The 9438-nt window shown below is 47.4% G+C and overlaps 1 protein-coding gene across 2 annotated transcripts; it reads left to right on the forward strand.

Annotated features, from left to right (window-relative positions):
- The first annotated feature begins 5064 nt into the window (after window positions 1–5064).
- On the forward strand, window positions 5065–6972 carry LOC109741294 (probable lysophospholipase BODYGUARD 4). Of its 2 annotated transcripts, none has more exons than XM_040401526.3 (4): window positions 5065–5572; window positions 5716–6062; window positions 6152–6348; window positions 6413–6972. In XM_040401526.3, exons 1-4 carry the CDS (start codon window positions 5128–5130, stop codon window positions 6819–6821), a joined length of 1398 nt encoding a protein of 465 aa, XP_040257460.1. In that variant the 5' UTR covers window positions 5065–5127; the 3' UTR covers window positions 6822–6972. The 2 variants fall into 2 exon arrangements, with proteins under 2 accessions (XP_040257460.1, XP_020155959.1); XM_020300370.4 differs by having other exon boundaries at window positions 5070–5572; window positions 6465–6972.
- Window positions 6973–9438: the final 2466 nt, after the last annotated feature.

A 9438-nucleotide genomic window follows, 5' to 3' on the forward strand; every position in this document is an offset into this window, starting at 1 on the left:
GTTGGTATTTTATTTCAGTGCGTCGTCAGTGATGTTCAATTGCGTGCAAACAGAAAGTATTGATCGCTTCTAAGTCCAGAAAATGTGTAAAGCTAGCCCAAAAGTAAACAACAGGGAAGCATAGTGGCTTATGTAGGGGTAAATCAGGGCAAACGTCGGGCCGGGCTTGTAAAAGCCTAACCTTCATTTCTCAAGCCCGAGCCCGGCCCGAAGCCCAAAATACTCTCTCTTTTCAAGCCCGAGCCCAGCCCAAAATCAAGCCTGAAGCCCAAAAGCCCGGCCCGAACGTTGTTTTTTAGTGTACGCACGTGTAAGCCCGGCCCGAACGTTGCTTTTAGTGTACGCACGTGTAAGCCCGTCCCGAAGCCCGAAAGGCCGGCCCGAAATACATAAAAAGAGAAGCCCGAGCCCGGGTCGAACTATTTTCTGGGCTGCAAAACAAGGCCCGAGCCCGGGTTTTTGGGCCGGGCTGTCCATGCCCGGGTTTATGTAGGGGGTAGTTGGTTTGAAGAAATTGTCGTGTTCCCACGACTGAAATTGCCGCGAAAAACATTTGTTTTGCCATGCACATTACCATTTATTCTTTTTAAGCTAAACCACTCTCAGAGTAAACAAGTAAAGCATAATGCTGATAATGACATAAGTCAAGAACTGCTAATTAGCTAACCAACGTAAATGAAATATCCAAAACATTTTATATTTCTGAACGGAGGGATTACCCAGAAATACTTGTCGAAGAAATGGAAGTATCTTATTTCTGGACGAAGGGAGTATTATACAACAACTCAGATTTTATCAAGCAACATAATCAACAAATATTCAAACAGGAAAACTGGTATTGCTGGGAATCAGTGAAGTGATTGAACAAGCAATATATTGCATTCTGTTGTCCTGTAATGTTGCCCTGGACTGACACGTACTGTTGAAGATGATCGAACCTGAACCTTACTAGTGAGCAATGAAGTCGCTGATGAGAAATAATTGGATCCACTGTCCGTGCAGGCAGCTCGTCGTGTAGGCCGACATGGCTCTAGGCCAGAAACAATGGACATTTGTGGTGGGCTGTGGAGAGGGTTGTTTCCTTGAACCCTTGCTTTTTTTGGAAGCTCGAATGGATTCAGTTAACTCGGGATCAACCTAAATAGCGCGACTCTGCTCGATTCACATCACGATGAGCAAATGTATTACTATACAGAGATGTCACAAACACATCACGATGCGAAATATTACTGGAGTATATAAGAAGGGAGACACCAACACAAAAGTCACATAGAGATGTCAGTGCGCACCTTGATCAAGGTCGGTCACCACTGCTGTGATCGACGAATGTGTATCAACAAATGTTTATTGTGTATTAAAATATGTTTGCAGTGTATTAAAAATGCTCATCGGGTATTTAAAAAGTGTTCATTGTGTATTAAAAATGCTCACCTTATATTTAAAGTTTTCACCCTTTACTTAAAAAATGTTTATTATGTATTAAAAATATTTATCATGTATTAAAAAATGATTGTGATTAATTAAAATTGCTCATTGGGTACTTAAGAAAAAAAATCTGGGTTAACTGGTTTTTTCGCATATTAAAAAAAATTCATCATCTATTAAAAATTCTTTAGCATGTGTTTAACTAATTTTAAAACGCACACATATATATATACACATACATATATACATAATAGTTTTTAAAATGCATGAACATTTTTTAAAATTTTATGAACATTTCCAAAAGTAAAAAAGAACACTTTTCTAATTACATGAAACATTTTAAAATTGTTCGAACACTCTTTTAAAAGTTCACAACATTTTTTGCCTCTACTTTTTAAAATTAGACACATAAAAGTAGTGAGTAATTTATCTAAAGAAATTTTCCTGCTATATTATTTTGATCACATATTGCAGATCAAACCATTATGTACGTTGAAGAAAGTGCACCATTGTGTCGAGATCGTTATTTCTTCGAGCAGATTTCTTTTTGAGACAATTTTTTTCGAGCAGATGGTGGATTTGCCATCGTGCGAAGCGAACACAAAATAGCGTTGCCTCGTAATAGTTTCCTTCATGGCCGGCCCAAATATGCCTTTGCTGTAGGCGAGGCGAGCTCTTGCGTCCCTATAAGCGATGTGTAGAAGCTACCAGCTCGAAAGTCCTCCAGCTTCTCTAGGACAACTTTCCTGTTGTGTCCAGTTACCTTATTTATTTATTTTTCAAATACTACACTAACCAATGTGAACCTTTTTTGGTTTTACTTTTTGTTTTGTTTTGTTTTGGCTGGTTTTCATGCTGTTTGTTTTCAAAATTATTATTTTCTCAAATAAAGAAACTTTTCAAAATTGACAAACTTTTTAAAAAATTTGAACTTGTTTAAAATGTAATAATTTTTGTAAATTCGAAGGATTTTTTTTTCAAAATTGATGAACTTTTCCCCTTTTGTGATTTTTTTTAAGTTCATCATATTTTCTAAAAATTATGAACTTTTTTTGCCAAAAGTTGATGATTTTTTTCCAACTGGTTTATTATTCAAAATATAAGAGATACAGTAATTTACTATGCAAGAAATAGCGCGGCTACAATGGTTCTGAAACTTTGCGCGTTGTTATCAGTCACTAGCATTCAGAAGCTCTAGTGGTTAGCTAAACACTTCCAAGGACGTGGCGGCACGAGTTCCTCATGACAACCACTTCTTTGGGGGGGGGGGGGGGGGGGGGGGGGAGGGGGTGGTGGGCTGGGCGTTCGTGGGCCGGCCCACTAGGCGCTGCAGTGAGCACTGTTAAATAAGTTATCGATCCAGACCATGGGTTGGTAGCCAAAATATACCGCAGTAGACATGTTCGGGATGCAAAGAAAATTGGGTTGCAGATCTATTTCAAAGGAAAAGTCGTAGACGGACGCTATGCCTCCACGTCTCACCATCCAACGGTTGTAACCCCTTCTTCCACCTCCATTCAGAGGGCTGGGTAGGGTTTGCACGTCTCGTTGCGGAGGAGTAGTGTGGTGACACATCGAGGCAAGCATCAGAAGGCATGTAGGGAAAACAAAAAAGGGCAGAGGAAGGAGGGAACAACGAGGGAGCGAGATAGAGGAGGGTTGAGGGCAATGGGCATCAGACTTGGCGGCGCGGGTCTAGGTGCATGAGGTCACCCATGGCCACGACGGAGCGGCGCATAGGAGGTAGCAACGCGGGAGCGAGACGGAGAAGGGCACGACGACAGTGAGGTTCAGCTGCAGCACACGAAATGTGGTACAAGCGAGCGGGCCATATGCATGAGGGGACGAGCTATTCCTTTGCAAAACGTTTTTTGACTTAGCGGTGGGATTCCCTACGTAATTACCAAACTCCTCGCTCTGTCGTGTCGTGAAGCTGCGTTTTAGCCGCCTCTCCATTTTGCACCAGAGGAGGGCCCTCTTCATGAAGTTGCTTCGACGGAGCTAGGGCGTTCGGGCCCTAAGTGTGTAACTGTAATGCACACTGATATAGGTAGGAGATTAATTGCATGTTAACGTATTACCTCCGTTTCAAAAAAATTGTCTTGGATTTAACTATAAATGGATGGATAAATGCCGTATCTATAGACAAATATAAAACAAGCTTTTTGGGAGGAAGCTAGTATTAGCCAAGATACTATAAATTGCGCATTAAAACTGGGTAGGATGTTAATTACTTGAGTAACATTCACGTTTTATTTTCTGAGAATCAATATGATTTGCTCTCTACACATATCGAACGCTTGCCATTGAAGCAATTCACGTCCTCGAATCCATGGCCGAGATTAGTCGTATTGTTTTCATGGCCATATACGCACGTCGCCGTCGAGGAATCCAAGGATAGATGTAGAAATGGAGACGCTGCTCCGCTCCGCCGTGTCGTCCTCGTCGTAGGTGGCACCAGAACGTTCGTGCCCCGCGCCGCGGTAAAGCACGCGCGCCCTCCGATCCCACGGGATGTTGACGCGGGGCCGCTGAACTTCCACAGAATCTAGAAAAGTTCCCGGTGAATCGACGCCGACTGCCGTGCACACGTGAACGTTCCGGTGACCCGTCGCCGTCGAGCCGATCAAACCAGAAGCCGCCGGCACGACGAGTCGCCCGAACGCTCGGGGATTTGGTCCCGGCACACGCGCCAACGCCGCGACGTGGAGCAGCGGCGCACACAAGCGCCGCGTTTTTCCAGCCGCACGACTCGCACCCACTTAGAGCATCTCCAACAGCCGCGCTTCGCACCTCGCGTAAAAAACTAATTTACCGCGCGCCGTTTCGCTGGTTTTGCGCGGCCGCCAGCGCTGGCTTCAACAGCCACGCTAAAATGCAGCGCGCGCCGCTCCAGCAGCGCGTGCGACTCGCCGGGGCATTGCATATATGGCATTTTGGCACAAAATGAATTTGAAACATTCAAAATGCAATGAACATGACATATAAAATTTCACACAAACAAGTTAATGAATAAAAGTTCATGCCCACAAGTTCATCCAACCAAGTTCAAAATGCAAACCAAGTTCAAGACACAAACGAAAGACACATCAATCCTCTTCCTCGTCTTCGTCCTCATCTTTCGAAGACGATTCTTCCGCCTCCGAAGATGAACCTTCCTCCCTTTCCTCATCACGCACCGCATCACGTGAAGCTCCGACGGTGTTGCCAAGATCTTCAACGGCATCTTCATGGGAATGTGTGTGAGGAGGCACATCGAAAGACATTCCGCCCATGGCGGCCGGAGGTGCACCCATTCCTCCCATGAGAGGCAAAACTCATGCCCCCCGCGCTAGGGTTTGCGGCGGCGACGGCGGTGGAGGGGTCGCGGCTATAGGCTGGAGTGGGCGGGGTGCCGGCGCGTGCGTCCATGGGTGCAGTTCGCCGGCACCGGCGCGCGCGGGGCGTAGGAGGCGGAGAGGAGTGAGTGCGGCGCGAGCGCTCGAGTGTGCCGCGGGCGCCTCAAAACACCGCGCGAGATAGCAAATCCGACCACGCGCCCAACTCCTTATACCGCGCGCGTGGTTATTGCGCGCCCGCTGGAGCCACCGCCGGGTTGCGCGCGCTAAAATGGCCAAATTTGCGGCGCGGTAGCGCGGCTGTTGGAGATGCTCTTGAGCCCTTCGCGCCACCTACCACCCTGCGGTCGATCACGGGCTCACGATGGCCGCGCTCGCAGATCTCATGCCGTGCCCCGCGAAATGGCCGGGGGCGGCGATGGCGGCGCTCGCGGCCGCCGTGTTCGCGGCCCTCGACGTCGTCGACGTGCTCCTCTGCCTCGTCTACGGCGTCCTCGACGGCTTCCTGGAGGAGAGCCCGCTCGGCTGCTACTGCCACCGGAACCGCGGCAAGGCGGCGGCGACGGGGGAGGAGGAGGCCGACGGGGTGTCCGACACATTGTACGTCCGGAGGAGCGCGTGCCGGGACGCGCTGCTGCGGCTCCTCGGGCCGGTCGGCGGGGGGACGAGGAGGAAGGAGGACGCGTCGCCGGCGAAGGCCCGGAGCCCGCGGTGGTCCGACTGCGGATGCGGGAAGTGCGGGAAGTGGTGGAGCAACGGCGGCGACCGGCTGCACTTCGTCCTGCAGGAGCCGACGGCGCCCAACAAAGGTCCGTGTCCGTGTGCTTTATCGTTCTTGTCCTTGACAGATTTTTTCCGTTTTTAGTTACCCGTCTGTGTGCGCGCACGAATGTCGCCGCCATGACCTGCCGTGCCGTGCGTGACGACGACATTAACGCCGGCGACTTCACAGGTGCAGAGGAGACGCGGAGCGAGAGTGATCGCGGAGACGACGCCATCTTCATCCACGGCTTCACGTCCTCCTCCTCCTTCTGGGCGCAGACCGTGTTCCCCGAACCCGCCGCCGCGAACCACCGCAGGCTGATCGCCGTGGATCTCCTCGGCTTCGGCGACAGCCCCAAGCCGGCGAACTGCGCGTACACGTTGCGGGACCACGTCGAGGCCATCGAGCGGAGCCTCGTCGATCCGCTCCACCTGGGCTCCTTCCACCTCGTCAGCCACTCGATGGGCTGCACCATCGCCATCGCCCTGGCCGCCAAGCACCCGGCGCGGGTCAAATCGGTCACGCTCGTCGCCCCGGTACGTACGCCGCGCACTCGATCAGAGCTCTGCATCATTCTGAGATGTGCTTTCTGCTTAATGGATCGGTCGCGTCGTGTTGGTCGCAGCTGTACTTCCTGCCGTGCGAGGAGAGGGCGAGCCAGGTGGCCCTGCGCAGGCTCGCCGAGAAGAAGCTCTGGCCGCCGTTGCTGTTCGGCTCGGCGGTGATGTCTTGGTACGAGCACATCGGGAGGACCATCTGCTTCGTCGTCTGCAAGAACCACCGGTTCTGGGAGTGGCTCATCAAGATCCTCACGCGCACGAGGTAAGCGATCAAATCAAATCAATCACGATTAACTCAGATTAATCCAGAGCTCAGGCATGAACAGGGACACATTTGCCTGGATCTCTGCCATTTTGCTCATGCATGTACTTCATCAGCGGCGTGGACATCGTGGTGAGGGACCTGACGAGGCACACGCACCACTCGGCGTGGCACACGATGCACAACGTGATCTGCGGCGGGGCGAGGGCGCAGGACCGGAACCTGGAGGCGCTGGCGGCGGCGGGGGTGCCGGTGAGGGTGGTTCACGGCGACGCAGACCAGGTGGTCCCGGTCGAGTGCAGCAGCCGCCACCTGAAGTCGAAGCTCCCGCACGCGGAGCTCCGTGTCGTGGGCGGGCGCGACCACAGGACGGTGGTGTTCGGGAGGGAGGAGGAGCTGGCCCAAGAGCTCCGGGCGTTCTAGTCGGGCTGCGAGAAGGCAGGGTGTGCAGGCTAATGGATACTGGGGAATGAAACGACGCGAAGTCTCAAACGATGCCGGATAGTCAGTGTACAGAACTACAGGATGAAACTGTAGGAAACATGTTGTTCTTCTCTTACAGCAGCGGGATTCTTGCTGGTATTTTTTTTAGAATGAAGGCATCACGCCATGTTCCATTTCTCATTGAAATGAAGCAAAGTCTATACAAAATCATCCATTAGAGCTTCTACAGCCGGAACAGCCGGATAAAGCAAAACCAGCCTCCTAAACGTCCACGGACGCGTTCGTAGACAGTGACCGGTGAGCCCTCATATGGCCATGTGCCCGTGTCCACAAATCGGATATCTCAAATCGGACCCCTCAAAATCGTGCTATTCATGCAACGTGAGAAACTACAGATGTCGATCATACACATATAGATAAACATAGTTCAACCTAAATTCCATACGAGCATATAAAGATGGTTCATCGGATCAAAAGATTTAGTTCATCATCGCAACATAGATAAAAACTAAATTAACTAAAAACTAAAATGGAAGCGAGAGCGACACTGAGACATCACCACTTCCGCGTCGGTCTCTTGCAGTCGCCGTTGCAATTATAATCCTCTGTGTATGTGTCGGCGTGAGGTGTGTCATCGAAGCCGTGGGGACCGTCGGAGTCGTAGCAGTGTGATGCGGACGACGAGCTCCTCCTCATCGTCCGCCTCCGTCTCGAGCAACAACGACTCCCAGTCGACGGGGTCATCGCCATCGGACGGTGTGCTGCCGGAGCTTGACATTGGATCAAAAGGGGGACGAGGAGAGGAGCAGACGGCAAGTGGAATGGAGTGTGGTTTGACTGCGGTCTACGGTTTGTCTAGGTGGGGATATGTGTGGGGTCAAGATGGTCCGATGGGCACGTCCGAGCCTCCCATACCCGCCCCAAATTTGGTTTGGGTTTGAGGGGTGCCGGTGAGGTAACTTTGGATAAAAAAAGTCATCAAAACATACCAACATGAAATCTAGTTTTGAAGTTCTCGCCTCGACAGATTTAATGGTGAAAACAGGTTTTAAATCGGATGAAAGATTTGAGCCACAAAGCATTTTGTGAAGTCAAATCTAGATGAAATCTATGCTTACAACATCATTTTGTCTTATATGCACGCGCACGCACACACACACACTAAAAAAAAGAGCATATGCATGTGCCAATGATATGAAGAGAGCTCGAACTCACCCACATGAGAGGCACGTCCTGCACGCATGGGCATATGCACCCACTTTTCAAAAAATGCATTTTAGGCATGTTTTATAATGTCAAAAAAGCAAAAAAATCATGCATACATGTTCGCAAATGTGTGTGCGCGGCATAAAGTTTTACCAAAAAATATCTTTTTGTTTTGTCTTCGTAATAAAGACAAATTTTAGTGTTTCTAAATAGCGTTACACGACATAATTTTTATCTTTTTGCACAAGCCATAAAAAATGTTATTTTTCTATGAAACTTTATGCACACACATAGGACATGGACCTTTTTTAGACTTTTTCCCGAAGTGGGTTCATATGTATCCGGGTTTATCCATGCACTTCCCCACTCCACACATCCAAAAATGTCAAAGAAGGATTTGTTTGGTACTTTGGTTCTAATGTATGCATGCGTTCGGTATTTTTAACCTTAAAAACATAACGATTGACAGATAGTGCAGTCCATAATAAAAATATTTTTATTGTTGGTTATTATATATTTTTCCAATAATTGTTTACTTTTATATAGTTTCGTGTAAGTTTAACAGTTTTGCTGAAGTACATCTAAGATGTGCCCTAAGGTTGGTCATAGTAAGAGTAATTTAGCTAGTAACATAACGCAACCCAATACAAATTTGCTTACGTGGCAAATAATTAATAAGAAAATAGATGTTTATGGTAACATAATATCTTACTGCAACATAACACACTCGAAAGCAAATGAGTCTACAACTAAATAAATGAAGGGTTACATGACACTTCATATATGTTACTCCCTCCGTTCCATAATGTAGTGCACATAGATTTTTTTGAAAAACCAAACCTCACAAACTTTGACCGAATTCGTGACAAAAACATTTATATCTAGAGTGCCAGACATATATCACTAGATTCATCATAAGATGTAGTTTCATATATAAGATGTGGTTTCATATTTTATATTTTCGGTATTGTAGATATAAATAGTTTTTTCTAAAAACTTAATCAAAGTTTACAAAATTTGACATTAAGAAAAACTCTATACGTACTACATTATGGACCGGAGGGAGTAGTACCCACTATAAAGATAGTAATACTAATATATGCATGTTACTGATCTAAGTTACTTCCCACTATGACCAGCCTAAGTATTGCACATCTAAATCTTATGTTCCTAATTTTAGGTGAAGATTCATGCAGGTATTTTTTTTCTTCTTTTCCTTTTTGCTTTTTGTGTTTGATTGTGTCACTCAGATGTGCAATAACTAGTTGTAAGATCCTAAGTTTAATTGTAAGATTGGACATGTAGAGAATTGTAAGATCGGACAGGTAGAGACAATAGTTGCCCATAGAGCAACGGTACTTAATTATGAAAGTTGGCTAAATAGTTGACCCTATTAGTCCATTCTTTTAAGTTAAATGTTTTTATTCTTCTATTACTATT

Source organism: Aegilops tauschii, chromosome 2, assembly GCF_002575655.3.
Source record: "Aegilops tauschii subsp. strangulata cultivar AL8/78 chromosome 2, Aet v6.0, whole genome shotgun sequence".
NCBI lineage: Eukaryota > Viridiplantae > Streptophyta > Magnoliopsida > Poales > Poaceae > Aegilops > Aegilops tauschii.